Below are 24,032 nucleotides of genomic sequence, written 5' to 3' on the forward strand. Positions count from 1 at the left end.
CACAAATTGTACATCTTAGGAAGTGGACAATCATAAATGTATGTATGTCCAATGCATCACGGATTTTCAGGAATCGTAGGTCTAACTGAAAATTAGGTCTGAAAGATTGAGGAAAAAGTTCTCTAGAATTAAAACAATCGCCTCAATCAGTTTGAATGCTGAACATAAATTTGTTTATTAGGGATGCGTTATTTAAAAAAGGTGTCTATTGAAATTTGGTGTAGCCTCAACGTTCACACGCAGTCTCATATTTTGGACATGCTAATCTCCATTGTTCAGGTTTCAATAGGCGGCATGTTGAAATGCAATGAAATACTTGAGACACGCTGGCGCCAGCAGAGCTTCTTATGAATGTCACAAATATAAAAAGGTTCCTTTGTAACAGGTGTCACGTGATGTAACCATATGAAGACTTTAGCCTAAAGATCTCCCATTGAAGTCATTTTACGATTTTCTTTTGAATGTGAAAGTTATTCATCAACATGGTCTTCACGGGGAAAATTCCTGAAGAGACTCATGCTTATGTTAGAATGTTGAGGACACACATGAACATGTCACTGCGCAAGATTGCCTCAGAGTGCAACATTTCAGCCAGCAGCGTTTACCGAATCGTGAAAGGAAAGCGAGTTAATCAAACTGTGGGTAGGCGTAAGATGGGAAGGCCAAGGAAGATCAGCCCAAGACAGGAGCGACACATTTTACGTGAACTCAAGAAACTGAGACAGCGCGAAGGAACGTTTACGATTTCACGCCTAATGCAGGTTGCTGGTATATCCAAAGACAACGTCACTGAACGAACTGTAATGAATTTGTTACATTGACATGGCTATAGGTTTAGACAAATGCGCAAGAAAGGACTACTTTCCACTTGGGACTTACATAAACGTGTACAGTTTGCCCGAAAGATGGTAAAGAGGCCAGCCAGCTTTTGGTGTAAGGATGTGGTGTTTTTCTTAGATGGAGTCGCGTTTACTCACAAAACAAATCCCCTCGACCAAGCCAGAGCACCAAAGTATATATCGGAAGAAGAGTGAAGGTCTGGCGCATGATTGTACGTCAAAGGGCAGGAAAGAAGGAACTGGTGGCAAGTACGCAAAATTTGTTGTTGCAATAAGCCACAGCAAGGGGGTCATCAAGTGTGAAGCATACGAGAAGATGTCTGGAGCCTACTTCGCCGAATTCATCAATGACAATTTCAGAAATATGTTTGAGGTTGCTGACAAGGACACTGATCTTTTTGTACAAGATTGGAGACCCTTCACAAAATAGCGCTGCCGCTCGTGAAGCGATGGACAGGGCAAATGCTCAGTTGTTGAGCATTCCTGCAAGAAGTCCTGTCATTAACACTATAGAAAATTTATTTTGTTTAGTCAGCGAGAAGTTGAGACAAGATGCAATTCGTAACCAATGCAATAGGGAGTGTTTTGAGAAGTTTCAAGCAAGAGTCATCAGCACCATCAGAGCTATTCCACAGGATATAATTGACACAACCATAGCTTCTACGAGGAAACGTCTGCAGCAGATAATTGCAAGCCATGGTCAAAGAATAAAATACTGACATTGTGACTGAATTAAGTGACACTGGTTCTTTCAATATTGTGCAGGCCTTATCATGTTCCATGTTCACCGGTATTGCTACATGTATAAAGTCATGGCGGGGGAGGTGCAGACTGATGCAATGCAATGCTATTAAACATGGGGAATGGTAAAGGGTTTATTTAAGCATGTTTGAAAACATAATTTGAAACAACAATCAAAATTCTTAAATTATGCCATAAGTGATTATAAGTTCATAATTACGAAATGTATGAGAATTGAACGTGGGGGAGGGGGTGCTATTTATAGTGTGTAAGCCTGTAAGTGGTAACGGGTTTACTTTAATAAGCATGTTTGAAAACATTTTTTGAAACAACAATCTAAATTTAGGCATATGTGATTATAGGGTGCTTGCACGGAAGGTCATTAATTCAAATCATCCCCCAGATACACTCCAGAAGACATGTAAATGAATGGAGTGCAATGCCAATCACCTCATTTAACGGGTATTGATCAAAGTAATTTTTTGTACTCCATCCATTTGCATATCTTCTGGAGCGTGCCTATAGAGGAGATGATTTGAACTAATGACCTTTTGTGCAAGCACTCTATAAGTAAATACTTATGAAACTTGAACGTGGGTGTGTGTGTGTGGGGGGGGGGGGGTTATCGTACAATTGCTATAGTGCCCATATTCATGACCTTTAAAGATGTCCGGATCTATTTGGGTCTTTATTACAATTTTTTTTTAAATCGGGTTTTAAAACTTATTTCGTATTTCACAATGTCCATTGTCATGAATACAAAAGAATAGTTTACTGGTTTGAAAAAGTCCCACACAAAAAAAACAAAAAAACAACAGGTGACACTGTCAGGGCTCGAACCACTAGCCTTTCGTTTCACTGTCTGAAGCACTGTCCATTACACCACGCTGTCATGTTGAAATAATTACGGGATTCTGTAATATATGGGTGCGCATTGCATTCTCATGATTATGAAAATGGTAAATCTCGACAGACGATTTACATTTGCTAAAATCAGTCAAATGTAAATAATGTTAGAGCTAGCAAAACGTAAAATAGTAAAATTAGATGTAGTTTTTCACAAGCTTTCAAACAAAACGCTTTACAAATAAAAGTTGACACCAAATCGGCCTAAATTATGAATTTTGTCAACGGTTTACCCTTTCTAAATTAAAGAAACTCTGTGTATAAATATTCAGTATTAGACTATGGTAAACCGTCAAATCACTACGTGATTCAATGGGAAGATTTACAATCGCACTTTACCATTTCACGCAAATAAAATGATCAAGATATCTCTGCATGAGTAGGCCTACTTGATGAGCGTACAAATGCGGTTTTTTAATTTGTTTCTTTCCTTCCTTCTATATTTCTTGCTTTCTTGCTCTTTTTACTTTTTCTTCTCTCTTTATTTTTGTCTGATTTCTTGTCATCATATCTTTTGTTCTTTTATTGATCTTTCTTTTTTTTCTTTCTTTCTTTCATTCTTTCTTTCTTTCTTTCTTTCTTTCTTTCTTTCTTTCTTTCTTTCTTTCTTTCTTTCTTTCTTTCTTTTATTTCTTTTTATCATATCTTTCATTCTTTTATTTATCTTTCTTTTTTCTTTTTTCTTTCACTTTGAATTTAATTATTTCATGCAAATTTTATTTGTATCATTTGATGTTATTAAACTACAAGACATTAAATAGATTGGAATTGGATGTTTTCTTTGTTGTGTCTTCTTGTCATTTGGAGATCTTTATTGGGATAAGGGGCTGTCCTCCTCATGCAGCACTAGAGCTGCAAAGCAACGGCCACAGAGTTTGAGTCTGCGCTGTTGTGCTTCTGGAATTTGATTATTAAATTCCATCTGACTGTCATCATGGCTGTCTCCCTCTCCTGTACCGCACCCCCTCTGACAAGCTGAATGGGCTGGCTGCTGGTGCAGAAGATGGGTATGTCAGTCACTATTTCAATGTCTCTTGAAAAATGAGTTTTGGGTGCTGGCAGATGGACACACTCGCCCTCCAAAAGTAACAAGAAATCTGCCCATGCAATAATCTGTATAAGTTGTAAAGAAACAAAAGTATGTATTACCTGACCTTAATAACTTGTTGCGAAGGTAAAATGTTAAACTATAATTGGAGCACACAGATTATTGGAATACATCATAGACATCTTTGTTGCCTTCATTATTTTAGTCTTCATAAAAATGGTGAGGAATGACCAAAACTATTAGATCAACAAAGATCTTTATGAAGAGTTCAAATAACCTGCGGGCTCAACGAAAGTCATTAAGAATGATGACTTCGGCCTCTGCCGCTCCAATCCATGCGCAAGTTGTTGTTGCCAGGTTTGCAAAAAGACTGATGCCAATGGCTGCAAAATAAAACTCTTCCCACAATTGGTTGGGCCTGTAATGATGATATTGCGGTACTTCCCGCGGCCTTCGGCAAGCAGAAGTCTTATGGCTGAAGCAAATTCATTCTGGTCTGTATGGTTTCTTTCCAAAATGTCAACAGCCTGGGCGAACCATTGTTGGTTGCAACCAGGTTCACACTCTTCATCCAAGCTGCGGGTGATGATCTCTATTCTCCGTAGTTTGGCTCTTTCTAGAGCTTCCTCGGAATTTCCCATGCAGTAGTCAGGGCTTCTTCAACGATCTTTTTACCGCGGTTCATGATGAACTTGGTGAGATTTGTCTTGTCTTCCCTCTTCTGCACGTTGGCGAAGGCAAGAAGTTGAAGTTGTGTTCGTAGGTTGTTTTCCTTGGCGATCTCACCCATTTCAAAGGCTGACATTCTAAATCTTTTTCTTTTAAAACCTCTCTCTTCTAGTCTGACTTGACTCGCTGTCATAGTGTTAGGATAGTCTAACTGTGGATGATCTTCAGATTGCAGAGACTCCTGGTCTTCCTTGGTGACATAGAGCCAAGCTGAATAGTAATTCGCGTGTTCTGAACTGAAGTGGACTACTATGTCATGGTTGCCCTGAAGATAGTTCTTAACTTGTAACCAATGTTGGACTCTGTCTAATTTCAAGGCAATATGGTAGTGTAATCCCCCGTCTGCATGCTTTTTTTCGGCACAGACCCACTGCAATACTTGGGCTGGCGTTTGCCCAAATGCCTCCAAAACTGCATTACTAAAGGTTTCGCGAGTTGGAAAGAGCGTGACATCTGCGCGACTGTATGTAATCATATAAACTAGACGATATTGTACCATACTTGGTGATTTTACTGCCTAGTACCACTCTGTCTAGAGTGGAGTCAAAACCCATGTACCACTCCCATGTCCCACTCCAGACATAACTAGTCACATGGGAGATTACTTGCCCCACCCTCTAGTATATACCCTCTAGTATATACTTCAAAAAGTAAACAGACCCACCCAAAGAGATGACCTGCTCCAGACATAACACATGACATGGTAGACTACTTGTACCATCCTAATAACAGGTGTGCTCAGAGAGTGGTCCTTTTTTTCAATAAAAATTTTCCAGACAACATTATGTAACCTCACAACAAGGGTTCCATGTGGGTGTATACTTTTAGGCACAACCATGACCTCAGTATGTTTGTAAACATAGATTGTCAACACACAGCATTTAGTGTAATAAATAACATGTGTTGGCCAGACAGTGGTCTCTTTTGCCATGTATCACTCTGGGCTGGTACAAGTAACTTATTCCACTCGTGGCCTGAAGGCCACTTGTGGAATAACTATTACTAGTCAAAATTGTATTCATCTATTGATATGGTAGTTAATCTGATTTAGTCTACAGCGAATAAGTGACATGTTCAAATCTTTTGTTAGCGCCAACGCTCAACAATAGACTTACCACTAGTATTATCCATGTGCATGTCATCGAACTGAAGCAGAACACCCGTTCCGTGTGAGTAAGCAGCAACTCTCCACATTGAACAGTTTTAGCATGTCAAGAAGTACATTAATTAATAGATTTTGATAGTTGAAGCATTACATACTTTCAATATTAATTGGAAAAAAAATACCAAAGAGCCCAATAAACTTGCTTTAATGTTTATACTGTGTTTAGCCTTTTCAATGAAAAAAGAAGAATTTGATCGTCTTAGATAGACATGATCACATTTTGAACATGTGAGGGCGGGCTTCGTTAAGCTTACTTGTGCACCAAGATCCTGTCTTAACTGTGTAATCCAATAGGAAAATGAAGAAAATTTGGATTTTGACCCTCAAAACTCCAACCTAGCATGATTTTTAAAAAATCTGCATTTGAATAATATTTGATGCTATCAAGTAATGAAAGCTACATTTCATGAAACATTAGCACATTTTTGTAAAATGGCCCATCGTGCTCAAAAATTTAGCCATAAAATACATGTACACATGTTAAGGGATCCAAAATGAGCGTTTATTATGCTTCGATAGTATTTTTTGTGGGACATGAGAGCACCTCAGACCTATCGAATTGCATTCTGAATACGAAGCATGTCTTTCTGATATCAAATAATTTTCATTTTTTAAAATCACAATATAATACAAATTTTATGACAAATTATAAAAATTTGATATTTTTCAAATTTTTGATATATAACAGTCCTCGATAATTATATAAATCTAATGATATATTCTTAAAGTGTATGTAGCAGGGAGGAAAAAGCCGACGGTCAATTGAAAATTTTGACCTTTCATATTGAAGATATGGGTTTTTTTCCCAAAAAGACCTATTTTTTTGGTGTTTTGGGAAAAAAATCCATATCTTCAATACGAAAGGTCAAAATTTTCAATTGATCGTCGGCTTTTCATCCCACCTGCATACACTTTAAGTATAAATCATCAGATTTATAAAGTTTACTGTTAAATATCAAAAATATCAATTTTAACGATTTGCCATAAAATGTGTATTAAATTGCAATTTCAAAAAATCAAAATTATTTGATATCAGAATGACATTCTTCAGATTTAGAATGCAATTCGATATGTCTGATGTGCTCTAATATCCCAAAATAAATACTGTCCAAACGTTCATACCCCAGCCCTTAAGACATAGGAAGCCATTGATAATGCTGGGACACACAATTTGGCCCATTTTGGGACATTCAGGCGAGCATACTTTTCCTCATAACATGGCCAATTATAGGCCTACATACATGATTGACCCCTCATTTTTTAAGTTAAACGATTCTCTTTTTAATGAAAGCAATTTTAGATTAATTTATTAAATTTCAAAATTTTATGAACATGCCTATCTTAGACGAAACGCATTAGAATCATTAATTTCATGGGATATTTAATTAATCATTCCCCTAATGATACAATTAGTTGTTTTATTTTATTCCCACATCATAGCTTATGCATTAACTAATATTCATTGAAAATTTGGAGTAATTCTATCAAGTAGTTTTAAAGTTACAGCCAAAAGTTTAAAATCAGATGTTAATTTTTGCGAATGGCAAAGGCAATCCCCGAAATATGTCTTGAAACATTAAAGCGTTTTTAGGGGAAAATAAATCCCCCCACTCCCCCATTGCAATGTTGAGACATGCAAATATGTTCAGCGTGTCTCCAAAGTGTTGCAACATTGAATGATGGGGGTGGGGAAGGGAAAAGTGTTAATTTATGGCCCAGCTTTCTTCGAATTCCAAATATTGAACATTTTTATCCACATTAAAAATACACTTTTTGATTTCATTCAAGAAGCCTCAAGCGTTCCAAGGACATATTTCGGGGATTGTAGGTGGAGAGAAGTAATCGAGATAAGATGCCTTACTCAAGAGCACAACATGAGGGTGTCACCGGGGCTCAAACCCAAAACCTTCCGAATATGAGTCGCGGCCCGTACCACTTGGTCACTTTGCTCATATTGACCAATAATAATACATAACCTTTCCTAAATGGAAACTGATCCAGCCAGTGTACTTCTATAGTCTGTCTCATCTCAAGTTGAGAGTAACACCATGTTGGATTTCAGTGGCAGATTTGAATCGCTTGCGCTAACCTAATCCCGCAGAACGTATGCACATGCGCAGAAGGGCGATTTATCTGTATGGTGGTGATGCTGCCGCATAAGCTCACCGATTCAAATCCGCCACTTCAAAATCAACATGGCATTACTCTCAACTTGAGATGAGATACACTATAGTATTGATGTTCCTGAGTCAGAAGTGATTAAAATAGAAACAGGGTTTTCTATAAACCTCTTTTTGTGTGATTTCTATTTTTTTTTCAACCATGATTTTTTGCAAAAATATAACATTAAAATACTTGCTCCATATTTGACTTTTTCTTTCAGTTTGTTTTAGAAGACAGAAGTAGTAACTCACTATCAAATAGAGGCGGTAATTCCACAACATGGCAAGATCAAAGGTCAGGTCAGGGTCAGCGAACTGTGAGAATACAGGATCGTGAATTGCTGGAGATGTCTGACGAAGGATGGTGTCTCTCAATGCATCAACCGTGGGCTACACTTTTAGCAACAGGAATCAAAGTGTGAGTTTGTTCAGAGAATCAAATAATTAATGAGCTCATATTGTGTATCAGTCACTAGAAATGAGCAATTTCAAATTGACAACATTATATGTTGTTTCCCCTCAAGTTTGGTTTTGATGTAGTTGCTTCTTTCGGTGGTCACAATATCAAATCTTGCTCGCAAACCTTTTAATCTTGCTCGTAAACGTAATCCTGTGAAGCGCATACATATGTATACAAGGGTGGTTGTACGGCACGCTTCCAGTGCATACACAAAAATGTTCTGACCGTACTACCAAAGGTCAAACGAAGTATAAACTATTTCTCACTTTTGAAATAACAAAACAGCTGAATATACTGTTATTTTTTGTGCAGAATTTTCCTTTATCTAAGGGCTCATATTGAAATTCCCTTACACAGGAAGGTGTGCGCCATCCTGCAGCTTTCCTGTGCAAGCCTTCTTTTGTTAAAATCCTGTGTGATTATAACACTGCAATTAATCACTTAAATTAGGAGCACGCTTTCCTGGGTTGTGCGATGAGTTGATTAGTTCAATTAGTTCAACAATCAATCAAATTGCCAGTCTTTGATAAACTTTTATTTATAATCCTTGTCACCAGACCACTTCAAAAGGCAGGGTGTATCACTGATGCATATAATCCATCCGTTTTATGACCGAGCTTTCCTGAGGTGCACGCTTAGCGAGGGGAATCCTGCCTTCTTTCTGTGTGAAAGCGTAGTAGGGTATTTCAATATGAGCCCTAAATAAATTACATGGGGTTATCAATGTCAAGGATAATGTGATAAGCATTATCTATGCTCCAGCTACAGAGATGCCTCGTGACGTCACACTGGACAAGTTCCATTCACTGTCAGAGGAGGTTTGTGAGTGTAAATGCAATGGAGCAAATAAACATGTAAATCAATACAAATCAACACTGAGCCTCTAATATAAGTGTAAGATTGTTATGTGCATTCTCACCAAATCAAATTGTTACCTCGTGACATATTATTGTTAAAACAGACATGAAGGAAGGACGTGGTACTCGTCACATAGAGGGCGCTTATGGATAGCCTCAGCATCAAAACAGCCATCTCCTGAAGAAATATCAGAAGTGGAAAATCTTCACAGACTATTTCACAAAGGTCAGTCCGTAATCACAGTTGACTGTTCAATGAACATATTTTTTATGTAACCATAACATTTGAACTTAGAAATAGACAAATTTTGATTTTTTTTTTTAATTTGCTGAATGAATATAAAGATATAATTAAATATCAGCAAAGTGACAAATATCAGATGTGATTGTCTTCTTGACAATCTGTTGTCATGGTTCAATATTACAAACCTTCAAGATTATTGTAATGAGTAGCAAAATTCATCACAAGTGAATTAAATTCCATTTCAATTGATATACATCATAAGTAAAAAAATGTGAATAATAACAATCGTAAGAGAGAGAGCGTTAAGTGGAGAATACTATCTACTTTACAATGATTGAGTTACTTATGATGTAAATTAAGTCCAAAACTGATGTGTATGTATACTCTTGGTCTTGCATCATTTATTTCTGATCGTTGCATATATTAATTGTGTCTCGCATTGTCTTATGCCCTGCCAGGGTGAAGCATAGGCAGATTCCTTTCTTCATAATTTAATTTATAAGTGTGGAAGAGAATTAAACTGGATCTGGTTCTCACAACTGAAGATGTCTTAGTAAATTTGTTCATTTGGATTAATTTATGTTGTCATCATCAGCCGTATTCAGTTGTATTGTTTGCTTACTTGCTTAAGTCGAGTGGTGTCCTAGAACTGTGATGGCCCTCCATATCTTCCTGTCTTGCATTGCTGTTACCATGTCAGTAGATTCAAGTCCTGTGTCTTGTCTTATGATGTTGACAAATGTTAGGGCGGGTCTTCCTTGTTTTCTTTTCCCATGTTTTGGAATCCAGTGCACCAATTTAGATACAAGTTCTGTCTTGCTTCTGTAGCAGTGGCCAGCAAACCGTGCCCTTCTTTCCCTGATCTTGTCTGATAACTTTGGGAGGTCACCATACAGCTCTTTGTTTGTCATATGCTGCTTCCAGTGGACATTACGCATTGCCCTCAACAGTCTGGTGTAACAGCCATCCAGCTCCTTTGCCAGTTTGGAAGTGACTGTCCATGCCTCACACCCATAGAGCAGTACTGATTCAACTGTTGCTGTAAATAGGCGTTGCTTGAACCTTGTTGAGAGAGATGACTTCCAGATCTTAGCCAATCCATTACAAGCTCTCCAGGCTGCTGCTTTTCGGATTTTAACATCCTTTTCTGAGCTCTGCATCCATGCCCCCAGGTACTTGAAATTTGTGACCTCCTCACAAATGTATTGTGTATTGATTATCATTGGTGAATGAAACAAAATTAAAAGTTTACTTCTTGTTTGTTAAGTTTTAAAGTGTTGGTAATCATGACATTGCTTGTTTACTCTATATGCAATACATTGGACTGGAGACAAAGATCCAAATCTGTCAGCAAACGCAGCATTGATCAATTCTGCCTTATTCCGCTGACCAGCAGCACGCAAACTATTCATTGCCAATGCAATGCAAATTGTGACATTGCTCTCATGCACATCTTTGTTACTTATGTTACTAAGAAGTTGCTTTATTGTATGGAGCCTAGCATTTTGGGCCTTCTGTTTGGCATCAATAGAGGTTATCCATGTTCTATAAGCTGCATATCCTGTCAACGACTGCTATACCTTGTTTAGGACTTTCAAAAGAAGTACATGCTTGTGCAACCATGACTGTTTCAAAATAGCCCGCCAAAGTCATGCAGGTAACCCCGAGGTCATGCATTGAATTCGTTTGAATGAGGAATACTACGGGAACCAGCGCCTTTTGTTAGAAGTCACACATGAGTGAAGTGGATAACCTCTATTAGACTCCCTGGAAGTCTACCTCTACGAGAAGAGGTGGTTTCTGACGTGCCATCACTAATGGCGGCGTGTTGGCAAACAAGCATGTGTGACCATAAGTCACAAAAATTAAATAATACAATACAATACAATACATATAAGATTTATATAGCGCCTTTTACATAAAGATCAAGGCGCATTACAGTGAATGACAAGAACAAACATAATAGTAAACAAAGCATAAAATTAATAAGCATAATAATGAGATTTTAAGAGTTTCTTGAAACTTGTGATTGAGTGTGCCTCCCTGATGTTACGTGGGAGGCAGTTCCACAGTGCCGGTGCAGCAGCTTGGAATGCTCTGTCACCAATTTGAATTCTGCCCACATGAGAAGTGATTTGAGTTTTGTCCATTGAAGATCTTGTGACAAGTCCGGAATGGGGTTGCTTTAGCGAAACTAAATCAATGAGGTATTGAGGTGCTGATCCTTCCAGGCATCTGAAGATGTAGAGACAAACTTTGAAGTTGATGCCTTCTCTTAAGGGCAATCAATGCAGTGTATGCATAAGTGGAGATGGACTATCGCGTCTTGCGGCAGAGAAAATCAATTTGACAGCCTTGTGTTGGAGTGACTGCAGCCGATCAAGATCTTAAGATTTGGCTCGATATAAGAGGGCATTACCATAATCAAAAGGCGATAGTACAAGAGCTCTAACAACAGCATGGAGTGTGTCATGGTCAAGAAAACGCTTAATCCTGCGTATAATAACCTCCTCGTACAGGCAGTGAACCTCCAGGTGATCTAACATCCGCATAACATGTTGTGATGGTAATTCAACAGAAACAATATTGGCAGAACAAACAAAACATTTACATCCTACATTTTCTACATTATTCATATGTACAATATTTACAAAAGATATGATGACATGGTACAATCTCGACAGGGGTATCTTGCAAACCACTACACATGCTACATACAACAACCTCTTCAGCCCCACCTAAATTTACAGCCACTGACTTACGGAACCTGCTGCCTATGGATGCATCACACTCAGGGCGCAGAGGAGATGGCCTAAATATAAGTGAATCAATTTCACCAAGAATATCCTGTGGGGATTTAACATATGTGTTACTACTTTCCTTTCTACATGCCGCAAATGCCTTCCTAGGCGAAGTATATGTACCTTGGTAGTCATGGTCCGTTGTCAATACAGGTGCGGTGGCACATGCAGATGATGAAGATGTACTTATTTGTTTTACCCGTTTCCCACCCATCTTTCTTTTTTTACAATGCCTCTTTCCCCTTCCAAACTTTCCACAGACTTAACCTTGACTGGAACTCCCTGGAGGTCTACCTCTACGAGAAGAGGTGGTTTCTGACGTGCCATCACTAATGGCGGAGTGTTGGCAAACAAGCGTGTGTGACCATAAGTCACAAAAATTAAATAATACAATACAATACAATACAATACAATACAATACAATACAATACAATACAATACAATACAATACATACAAGATTTATATAGCGCCTTTTACATAAAGATCAAGGTGCATAAAAGTGAATGACAAGAACAAACATAATAGTAAACAAAGCATAAAATTAATAAGCATAATAATGAGATTTAAGAGTTTCTTGAAACTTGTGATTGAGTGTGCCTCCCTGATGTTACGTGGGAGGCAGTTCCACAGTGCTGGTGCAGCAGCTTGGAATGCTCTGTCGCCAATTTGAATTCTGCCCACATGAGAAGTGATTTGAGTTTTGTCCATTGAAGATCTTGAGACGAGTCCGGAATGGGGTTGCTTTAGCGAAACTAAATCAATGAGGTATTGAGGTGCGGATCCTTCCAGGCATTTGAAGATGTAGAGGCAAACTTTGAAGTTGATGCATTCTCTTAAGGGCAATCAATGCAGTGTATGCATAAGTGGAGATGGACTATCGCGTCTTGCGGCAGAGAAAATCAACTTGACAGCCTTGTGTTGCAGTGACTGCAGCCGATCAAGATCTTTAGATTTGGCTCGATATAAGAGGGCATTACCATAATCAAAAGGCGATAGTACAAGAGCTCTGACAACAGCATGGAGTGTGTCATGGTCAAGAAAACACTTAATTCTGCGTGTAATAACCTCCTCGTACAAGCAGTGAACCTCCAGGTGATCTAACATCCGCATAACATGTTGTGACGGTAATTCAACAGGAACAATATTGGCAGAACAAACAAAACATTTACATCCTACATTTTCTACATTATTCATATGTACAATATTTACAAAAGATATGATGACATGGTACAATCTCGACAGGGGTATCTTGCAAACCACCACACATGCTACATACAACAATATCTTCAGCCCCACCTAAATTTACAGCCACTGACTTAGGGAACCTGCTGCCTATGGATGCATCGCACTCAGGGCGCAGAGGAGATGGCCTAAATCTAAGTGAATCAATTTCACCAAGAATATCCTGTGGGGATTTAACATATGTGTTACTACTTTCCTTCCTACATGCCGCAAATGCCTTCCCAGGCGAAGTACATGTACCTGCGTAGTCATGGTCCGTTGTCAATACAGGTGCAGTGGCACATGCAGATGATGAAGATGTACTTCTTTGTTTTACCCGTTTCCCACCCATCTTTCTTTTTTTACAATGCATCTTTCCCCTTCCAAACTTTCCACAGACATAACCTTGTCTGGAACATAGGCCTGTGTTCCCTTCTTTAGCTTCACATCTCCCATACCATCATCACCCCATTTCACATCAACATGAAAGGGACCCTGAAATGTTGGTGGAAATCCTCTGGGTTTCAAGAGACGAAGCAAGGTCATCTTCCACATCCAGAAGGGTCATAAGCATGTGTGACCATAAGTCACAAAAATTAAATAATACAATACAATACAATACATACAAGATTTATATAGCGCCTTTTACATAAAGATCAAGGCGCATAACAGTGAATGACAAGAACAAACATAATAGTAAACAAAGCATAAAATTAATAAGCATAATAATGAGATTTTAAGAGTTTCTTGAAACTTGTGGTGATTGAGTGTGCCTCCCTGATGTTACGTGGGAGGCAGTTCCACAGTGCCGGTGCAGCAGCTTGGAATGCTCTGTCACTAATTTTAATTCTGCCCACATGAGAGGTGATTTGAGTTTTGTCCATTGAAGATCTTGTGACGAGTCTGGAATGGGGTTGCTTTAGCGAAACTAAATCAATGAGGTATTGAGGTGCGGATCCTTCCAGGCATTTGAAGATGTAGAGGCAAACTTTGAAGTTGATGCCTCCCTGATGTTACGTGGGAGGCAGTTCCACAGTGCCGGTGCAGCAGCTTGGAATGCTCTGTCACCAATTTGAATTCTGCCCACATGAGAAGTGATTTGAGGTTTGTCCATTGAAGATCTTGTGACAAGTCCGGAATGGGGTTGCTTTAGCGAAACTAAATCAATGAGGTATTGAGGTGCGGATCCTTCCAGGCATTTGAAGATGTAGAGGCAAACTTTGAAGTTGATGCGTTCTCTTAAGGGCAATCAATGCAGTTGATGCATAAGTGGAGATGGACTATCGCGTCTTGCGGCAGAGAAAATCATCTTGACAGCCTTGTGTTGGAGTGACTGCAGCCGATCAAGATCTTTAGATTTGGCTCGATATAAGAGGGCATTACCATAATCAAAAGGCAATAGTACAAGAGCTCTGACAACGGCATGGAGTGTGTCATGGTCAAGAAAACGCTTAATCCTGCATATAATAACCTCCTCGTACAGGCAGTGAACCTCCAGGTGATCTAACATCCGCATAACATGTTGTGACGGTAATTCAACAGAAACAATATTGGCAGAACAAACAAAACATTTACATCCTACATTTTCTACATTATTCATATATACAATATTTACAAAAGATATGATGACATGGTACAATCTCGACAGGGGTATCTTGCAAACCACCACACATGCTACATACAACAATATCTTCAGCCCCACCTAAATTTACAGCCACTGACTTAGGGAACCTGCTGCCTATGGATGCATCGCACTCAGGGCGCAGAGGAGATGGCCTAAATCTAAGTGAATCAATTTCACCAAGAATATCCTGTGGGGATTTAACATACGTGTTACTACTTTCCTTGCCTTCCTAGGCGAAGTACATGTACCTGCGTAGTCATGGTCCGTTGTCAATGCAGGTGCGGTGGCACATGCAGATGATGAAGATGTACTTCTTTGTTTTACCCGTTTCCCACCCATCTTTCTTCTTTTACAATGCATCTTTCCCCTTCCAAACTTTCCACAGACATAACCTTGTCTGGAACATAGGCCTGTGTTCCCTTCTTTAGCTTCACATCTCCCATACCATCATCACCCCATTTCACATGAACATGAAAGGGACCCTGAAATGTTGGTGGAAATCCTGTGGGTTTCAAGAGACGAAGCAAGGTCATCTTCCACATCCAGAAGGGCCGCAGCCAAAGCCTTATCTACCCGCCAACGTCTCCCTCTGCACAGCGAATCTACCAAGGGGCAATCAGGTAGGCCTGCCAAAACATCCAGTCACATCCTGTGACATCTGACGAAACAGTGTAAAGAGGAGGATTAAAAGAAAAAGAAGCATATCCTGGAAGAAACCTCTTCTCAGCAGCACGAAGAGTCCTCTCAGATCTAAAAATCTGAATGTTGCCAAAGGCTCCATTCACAATCTTGGCTGATGATTTTCAGCTATATGTGACATTTCCTTTGCTTTTGCCATTTATTTTCCAGAAGAACATATAGAATTCCCAACTCATTACCCTGCTGGTTGTCTACTTGGCTGTGTTGATATGGTGGACTGCCTGTCTCAGGAGCAGTACAGAGACCAGGTCAGTAAGCAGACGATATTTGTGCATGTGACATGATCTGATCCAATCAAACTGAAGTTAGCAATAATGAAATTGAGATATAGGCAAAAATACAATTAAAGTAAATGAACATATAAAAAGTTTGGAACTTTTGCAACCAAGTATGCTAAGAATGTCAGGATTTCAACAGCAATAGATGCAGATTCTGAGCAAGTTAGATAGAAATGGTAATGTCTAAATTTTCTAAATTTCCAACTTTGGTCTGAGTGGATTAGATCATGTCACATTATCGGACTTTGTGAGTATGAGTATGAGAGATTGTGTGTCTGTTTTCCTGTCTCTCCATGCATGTGTCTGTGCTTCATATTTACATGAAAAAGGTAGTTTTTACATGCAGCACACATCAGATTTGTGGTATCTTTTGGAACAAAAACGAAAAAACCTTTCTTTAACTTAGACAAACCATGCACAAGGGACTGCAAGCTCACAGTCATTAAGTCCAGAAACGCTGATGGAGACAAAAGGAAGAGTTGTATTGCAAAGTTATTTGTGGTGTCTTTCATATATCGAGGGTTCAGCGCCACAGCATCTGAACTCCAATAGCCATGCTGAGAAAAGGGGGTAACGCTTAAAAACCCATAATATTGCAAAGCCCAAACAACATCTGTGGGGCTCATGTAGATAAAATATTGTTGCTCTGACACATTCAGTGTGAATATCGCTATACAGCCAGCCAATTAAGGACTACTATAGTGTATTGCGTGAATACAAGTCATGGATGTAGGATTTTTTGTCCCTCAAATAACTGGTGTTGCCAGCTTCATTTTCACACCTGGTCTTTTTGAACAAAAATAAAGAAACCATTCTCAGTTTGACTCTGAAAACCCGTCAAGATCACTCATTAAGTCCATTAATACTAATGGTGACAAAAGGAAGAACTGTATAGTTATGTTCTAATTTTATCAATATTGATTGGATTATATAATTCATCAATTGTTTAATCTTTACTTTGTACAGTTTCCAGATGGAGAGTCATCATCGCCGTACGTGTTTATTGTAGAAAATCCACAAGAACTAGTTGTCAGATTTCCAATCAAAGGCAAACATAAAATATGTAAGTAAACCCAGTGGCGTAACTAGGGTTAGTAGCGCCCGGGGCAAGAAACAAAATTGGCGCCTCCTACCCCCCCACCCATGAATTTCCAATTCTTAAAACAATTGCGCGCGAAATTTTGGACAAATAAGGCCTACCACTAATTAATTTTGGTTACGAGAAGTTGAAAATCGGTCTTAAAATGTTCGTTCAATTGATTTTGTGCTGAAATGCGCGCGAAGCATGTGAAAATTTTGACTTTCATCGCTTGGAGGGACGCAGAATCACGCTTTGTAGCCACTGGAAAAGGCGCATTATAAATGATGTTAGTTATTTTTAAGAATTGATGCTGAATTGGTCAATTTGGCGCCCCCCTAAGGGGATGTATATCGCGTATGATTAATGAGGTTATGAATTAGAAACAATGCATTAGTTAATGCCATGGATTGATGTTGAAGTTGAGTGTATCTTGATGACATTGGTGACAAAATCCCTGCAGGGTGGGTAGCGTATCGGTGCATGTGCCCACAGTGATTTTTCAGTAGCTTTGACAATGTTATAGCTATGAAATGAGATTTGCTCATTTGACCTGTGAAACATGAACCAGACTTCTATGACATATTGCAGGTTCTAAGAGTTCAAATGTGTGCTGCTATGGCCATGTGTATTGAATATTAAGTGTGATAGACATTTGTTAGAAAGCTTTAATTATAATTAAACATCTTTCAGCAGCATTAAATTTGCTCTTCCATGGAGCAATCTCCCAATGAATGGCAGACAGGTGACTTGCTACTCTTTTGGATGCTGATTGTTGACATTATTATTTGTTTCTTCTCTCTGTAGGGAGACTGGATACACAGGTTCACAAAGCTGCCAAGACAGGACTTCGAGCTAGGAAGCATTGATGTTTATTACCACAACTTAATCCTGGAAGGATAGTACTATCATGTGATGGATTATATCATTTTGGTCCAATGCATTAAGATCAAATATACCTTTATGAGTTGAACTTCATGTTGTCATATTCAAAAACAAATGTTATGGGACATTATAAACAAATTCAAGATGTATGACATGTTTAGAGTTTACACTTGCATACAAACAAATAAACACACAAAGTTTGGTTTAACCCCAAAGAAAGACACACGCCAATATCATTTTGCCCAGTGGTGTATACTACAAGTTTTACCGAAATATTTTATTTAAGTTAAGAATAATTATATCTAATTGATTGTATTTTAATTATTAATTAATGAAAGATTATTCATTGAATTTCCTGTATTGGGCTTTTTATTTAAAACACAAGTATCAAATTGCAATTCGGTCGATCGGCATCACATCACTCGTGATAGATCACTTCATCACACTGGTGTTTTTGCCGGGATTAGACTGTTCCATTTCGCACTCTCTTACATGAAGGGGAAGTTTAATGTTGCACTCAATGGAGGGAAATCACAAAGTATGCCATAAAATAAATATCTCTTGGTTAAACAATTCCAAAAGTTTGATTTCTTATCAGGGGTATCAAAGAAAAGGCAAATTGGTATTTTCTAGCGGAGAAAATCATTCTCACATTATTTATCAGGTGTTGAATAACCTGTCCTGTCTGATTGCTCAAAGGAGGTAAAAGCCAGATCATTCCTAGGGGAAAAACCCTGATTACTCATGCCACTCGCTAGGGCAAGTCATCCATCAAAATCAAATTTATGGTTATTATGCAGGCAAGGGTAAAGTCCTCGTGTAAATAGGCCTTAGGCCTATTTACACGAGGACTTGCCTGCATAATAACCATAAATTTGATTTTGATGGATGACTTGCCCTGGCGATGCAATTTACATGGGGACATTTTGTTTCCAGCAATATGATCTGAATCAACTATATTTGGGGCCCCCCTATGTGACCTATAAAACCATAACCAGGTAAATACATAACAAAAGTGTGCAAAAGCCATCAACATTCCAGATAAACTCTCTGGAGAGTGTAGTACTGTCTTGAAAAAATAGCCTGGGTTCTATTTTGAGGAAACTATGAAAGGTCAGAGGTCCAGGGGTATTGCCTGGCAAAATTACCAATATACACGAGGACTTTCCCTTGCTGGAAATAAATTTCCCGCAATAGAGTCCTCGTGTAAATTGTGGCATCAGACCTGGTCAAACTATGGAGATTAGTCCTACGGAGAAGGAACTTTTTGGAATTTACATAACTTATTCTATATTATATAGATCCTGTTAGGACAAATACATGTAGCTTAATATTATTAGATGTCTCAAGTTTGATAGTAAAGGAGGGAATGAAAAGATTAAAGGGATCCCTCCCTAATTCTAACCTCCATAGTTAAACTAGGTCTAAAGTTAGACTTGTTTTGTGCATACAGCATATAGGGGTTAAAACAAAAAGTCTGATTGTTCCCAAAATATTGCTGTGGTTGGAAGGGATACATGTTTGAAAATGAAATATTTTTTATTTGTCCAGTTTAATTTTATCTTCAAATATAAGCGTGTGGGATGCATGACAAAATGTTTGCAGGTGGTGTCTGTTTTTCTTTCTGTCTATTTAATTCTATGATTCAGACATAATTTACAATCTGTTTATAAAATCATATCATAGCCAGCTTGACTCTCATGTTTTCAAGTTTGGTAAGTACTGCATTGTATCAGTCTCAGCAGTTGTCTATGTAATAAAAATCTGTCAGCGATCATGTAAAATAGTACTTTCTCATGACGCGTTTAGACAAATCCCAGTGCATGGTTTTCAATATGGGTTGCAAGAGCAATAGAATTTGATGTAGAGGCCTTTGAAAGATGTAGACACAATTTTAATGCAAATATTAAACATGATTATCTTTAGTTGGTATAAATTTCAATCTAATTTGCATTCCACAGATAAAATACTACTTAGGCACCAGAAACAAATTTGTTCGATCTTTGGATCGACCGTCGATGCTGCTTCGATGCTTGTTATTAATGAACTAACGACTAATTAATCAGAATTAATGCTTAATTTATATTTTTCAATACCAATACAGGCACAGATTTATATGTTAACATAATTAATAATGGTTAATTAATTGATTTCATAAATACTAAGGATCGACCAAGCATCGATGGAAAGATCGAACTAATTTGTGTCTATTGCCTTACTGCAAGAGATAAAGATGTCATAACAGTATTAATTATATGGTTTTGAAATGTGATTAAACCACATAAACTAGCTTTTAAGCAATGCAAATTGAGTGTGTTGTGTGTGTTTCTGTGACATGACTGTGGTATATTTACTTGAATTTTCAAATATTCAGGAGTCAAACCCTTAAGTGTCTGAGCTAATTGAAAAGAGAAGAGGGACTATCCTCGCTTCTGATATTTGTAATCAATCCTAGGTTCCAGAATCATGCATAGGTAAACTGTGCACGTAAAGCCTGTGCAACAATACTCAAAAATTGAGGTACAGCACCTATATAGGATGGAAGGAAGGAATGAAGATGTGTATACGATCCACTTCTGGGGACAGTTTCGACCATCTTGGCCATCTTCAGAGTGATGTTTTCGATCCAACTTCGATGCACTCTGTTGATGTACAGAAGTTGGATCGAAAACATCACCACAGAGCATACCTTGAGAGGACACTTGGCTCATTTGCATGGCAGTCGGACTCTCCATTGTATTTGTTCATTTGTGTATGGAGAGCAATGGCGACCCTTCATTGTATTTGTTCATTTGTGTATGGAGAGTCATTCTTGGAGCCCATGGGACTCAGGCTAGGTCCTCAGGTAGAGTCAGACGCTGTATATACTAGAAACGCATATTCTTAATTCCGCGTTTATTCAATGTTAGCATTAAATTTCTATTGCCCGGCGGTACCACGCGTAATGGAAAAACCTGAATTTGTTACATAAAAAGAAATGAAAATTTAAAAAAGTCGGGTTCCACCTGAGTACATATTAAATGGGTGTAGAAATTGTTCTGAAAATATTAATTAATTTAGACAAACATACGGGATATAATGAACCTTTGACATGACGCCATGATGACATGATTTTATTAGTCGTTTTATATCACCTATACCGTGTGTCATAATACCAATATGTTGTAATTTTATATAAGAACTAATATTTTGCATCATAAATGCGCAGTCCATATGTACAAACGAATACTAATCTTCAAGATATTAAGCTTTAGAAGACTTCAAAATAACATGTCACTAAGCAGGTCATAGGTGTTGGCCTTGTCCTATTGTACTTGTTCATTTGTGTATGGAGAGCTCACTGACCTGTATAGAGGTCAATGGGAGCTAGAGCTTCTTTACGGGGCACTATCGGTTTCAGGGCGTAGTTCATTGAACTCAACGGGCTGTTATTTGAAGTGCTTTTATGTTATTGCAAAACGGATCGTGGCGAAAAGCTAATAAATAATTCATACCAGGGTTTAATTGATCTGGGATGCGGACCTTTCATTATTCACAAACCACCGGGATTCGAAATAGGTTTGCGTTGTAAAATGAAAATGTGAATAAGAGTGTCATCCCCCTGACATCACTCTGAAGATGGCCAAGATGGTCGAAACTGTCAGGTCAGTAAAACATAATTGGTTTTAACAAGACGAAATGTATATTATGAGTTTCTACAAACCCAATGAACCTCTTCAAGAACATAGTTTCTTTTGGTCAGAAATCTTCATTTGAAGATCAATAAAAAAAATATTGAATGAAAAAATAAGAAAATTTTTAAGGATTTGAACTATAAGGGACCGTTCATTATTTCTACCAGGGGGGGGGGGCCGGAGCAGACAAAGTCACTGCCGGAAACTATATGACCCCCCCCCCTTTCTCCGATAATAAAAACCATATGACCCCCCCACAGTGTCATCGGCCCGATATCTTCATGGCAGAAAATGCCATGGTAGGTTGAATCCACAGCCACGGATGGCCATTGTATTCCCACCTGGCCCATTCCATGTCAACTCCAGGGATGTGCACCGCAGCACCTCTTCAATTTTGTTCTTTTTCTGTGTGGTGGTAGATATTGATGAGAAAGTAAAATCCTGAAAATTTGAGCTTCATACTCCATTTCGTTTTCCCGTGGCATCAATTTGAAATTTAGGGGGTCAGCGTAAAATGTGTCAACGCCGAAAGACGACGTTGGAGGTCCATAAATGTATAAAGGAACCCTTTAAAACTTTGAAAAGTATGTATCCTGGGGTACTTTTTGGTGTAGAATTCAAATCTGCTATCAGAAAACTTGTAACTCCTTTACTTTAAAAGATATAGGGCCCTCAAAATGCAACTTCGTCCAACCAGGACCAACTTTGGGGGGGTCAGAACTCCAAAAGTAAAAATAATTTTAGCGTCAATTTTTTTGCCAGTCAGAGCCCTTTGGTAGGACATTACTCTTATCCAATATTGAGCATATTAGAATACATTTAGCTGAGATATTACCCATGGAAAACCACTTTTTTTACATTTTGACCCCCCTGAAAACCAATGTCAGACAATTTGCCCCACCATCAACTTCAGGTATGTTGAAGATATGTTCTTGGACAACATTTCTGAGAGATATTGGCTTGGGGTCTTGATGGCTTCAACACATCAGTTAGGTTTGCCTACTCCATAGAGTTGTACACATTTTTGATTTTGCATGTATAATGATTTAATGTACAACAATGTATAATGATTTAATGTACAACTCTATGGAGAAGGCAAACCCCCCCCCCGCCCCGGTAGGAGCGGCCACTGTTAAGGGGGCATTTCCGGAATATAACCAAATACCTTCAAAATGAACCAAAATTACACACACGATTACTTCATTACTCTACTCAAAACACATGTCAGTAACCAAGCAGTTGTCCAACTGACACAACAGCAAAATGCACTGACACGGAACAGCTTCCTGAGGGACCACTTCCAGTTTCACAGCCCAATATTTGGCACCCAGCACAATAAATCTGAGATTGCATACAAAATCCGTGCACAGATGATGAAACGGTGCTGCTTTCTGCTTTTCACGCACTTTCTTCAAGAAACAGGTATTGTTCCACACTATTCCAGCGATTTTTGGCGGGCCGTTCAGAAATTTTACCCCCGGGGGCTCAGTAGGCATATAGGCCTAGATCTACTAAAAGCTTCTATAGGCTAAACTTAGGCCTAGGTGGCTTTAACCTGTAAAATATAAAGGTCTTTGTTCATTCATTCCCCAGAGTCAGGATGTAGGTATCATTATGGCTCAAAATAGGTTTAGGCCTACTTATCAAATCAGTGCAGAGTAGGTTTGATATGAAAATTGAAAGTTTGGAACAAATTACGATAGGCCTACACCTTCACAAACACTTGTCAGTGGGGCTTGAAGCAAAAAAGGGGGGGGGGCTGAAAAGTTTTGACCACAAATTTTTGTGGGAAAAATGAGTTTAGGGCTTAGGCCCTAATATGGGACCGTTCACAAACACTTGTAAAGGGGGCCTGATGCAAAAAATGTAATCGCGAAAAAATTTCGGGGCCCCCTTTACAGACCAAAAAAATTTCAGGGTCCCCCTTTTTGATATGGAAATTATGGGTCAACCCCATAGAAAAGCATATAAACTTCATTTTCCAGAAAAATGTGTGGTCATTTTTTTTTCAGGGTCCCCTTTAGGAGGGTCAAAAATTTTCAGGCCCTTCCCCCCCCTTTTTTTTTGCATCAGGCCCCCCTTACAAGTGTTTGTGAACGGTCCCTATATGCTTGGGGTTGACCCATAATTTTCATGTAAAAAAGAAAGGGTCTGAAATTTTTCAGATCTGTAAGGGGGGGGCGAAAATTTTCACAATGAAATCTGTTTGCATCAGCCCCCCCACAAGTGTTTGTGAAGACTCTTGTTCAATTGAATACCTGAGAGGAAGAAGGGCCCAACTCCATCAAAACTGTTTTTGAGATATTAAGAAAAAACTTAATATTTGGAAAAGTTTTATAGACAGAATGTTTTCATCTTCAGGGTACCTTTAATACATGAATACACAATATTATATTACATACATTCGAAATTATATATAATGTTTCCATGGCAACGGTACAGGTCTTAATACGAGTTGGAGTTGGGCCCTTCTTCCACTAATATACTGTAAGTTCCAGTTCCGTGAGCAGATGTGTTATAAATTTGGAAATTATAAATTATTTGCACAAGTAGAAGCATGTAATATGTTAGCAAGAAAATTTATTGTAGTGAAAAGCAGATTTCATGGATGAACAAAATT

At 38.5% G+C, this 24,032-nt stretch overlaps 1 protein-coding gene across 2 annotated transcripts in view; it reads left to right on the top strand.

The window, feature by feature from the left end:
* LOC140158923 (activating signal cointegrator 1-like) overlaps positions 1-18,484 on the top strand; it is a 53,149-nt gene extending 34,665 nt beyond the window's left edge. For both annotated transcript variants that reach the window (XM_072182197.1, XM_072182196.1), the window contains exons 8-12: positions 7,812-8,008; positions 9,012-9,133; positions 15,648-15,745; positions 16,742-16,838; positions 17,661-18,484. In XM_072182197.1, coding sequence (XP_072038298.1) covers positions 7,812-8,008; positions 9,012-9,133; positions 15,648-15,745; positions 16,742-16,838; positions 17,661-17,722 — 576 coding nt within the window. In that variant the 3' untranslated portion in view covers positions 17,723-18,484. The remainder of the gene's footprint in view (positions 1-7,811; positions 8,009-9,011; positions 9,134-15,647; positions 15,746-16,741; positions 16,839-17,660) is intronic.
* The last annotated feature ends 5,548 nt before the right edge of the window (positions 18,485-24,032 follow it).

The sequence above is a fragment of the Amphiura filiformis genome, chromosome 8, assembly GCF_039555335.1.
Source record: "Amphiura filiformis chromosome 8, Afil_fr2py, whole genome shotgun sequence".
NCBI lineage: Eukaryota > Metazoa > Echinodermata > Ophiuroidea > Amphilepidida > Amphiuridae > Amphiura > Amphiura filiformis.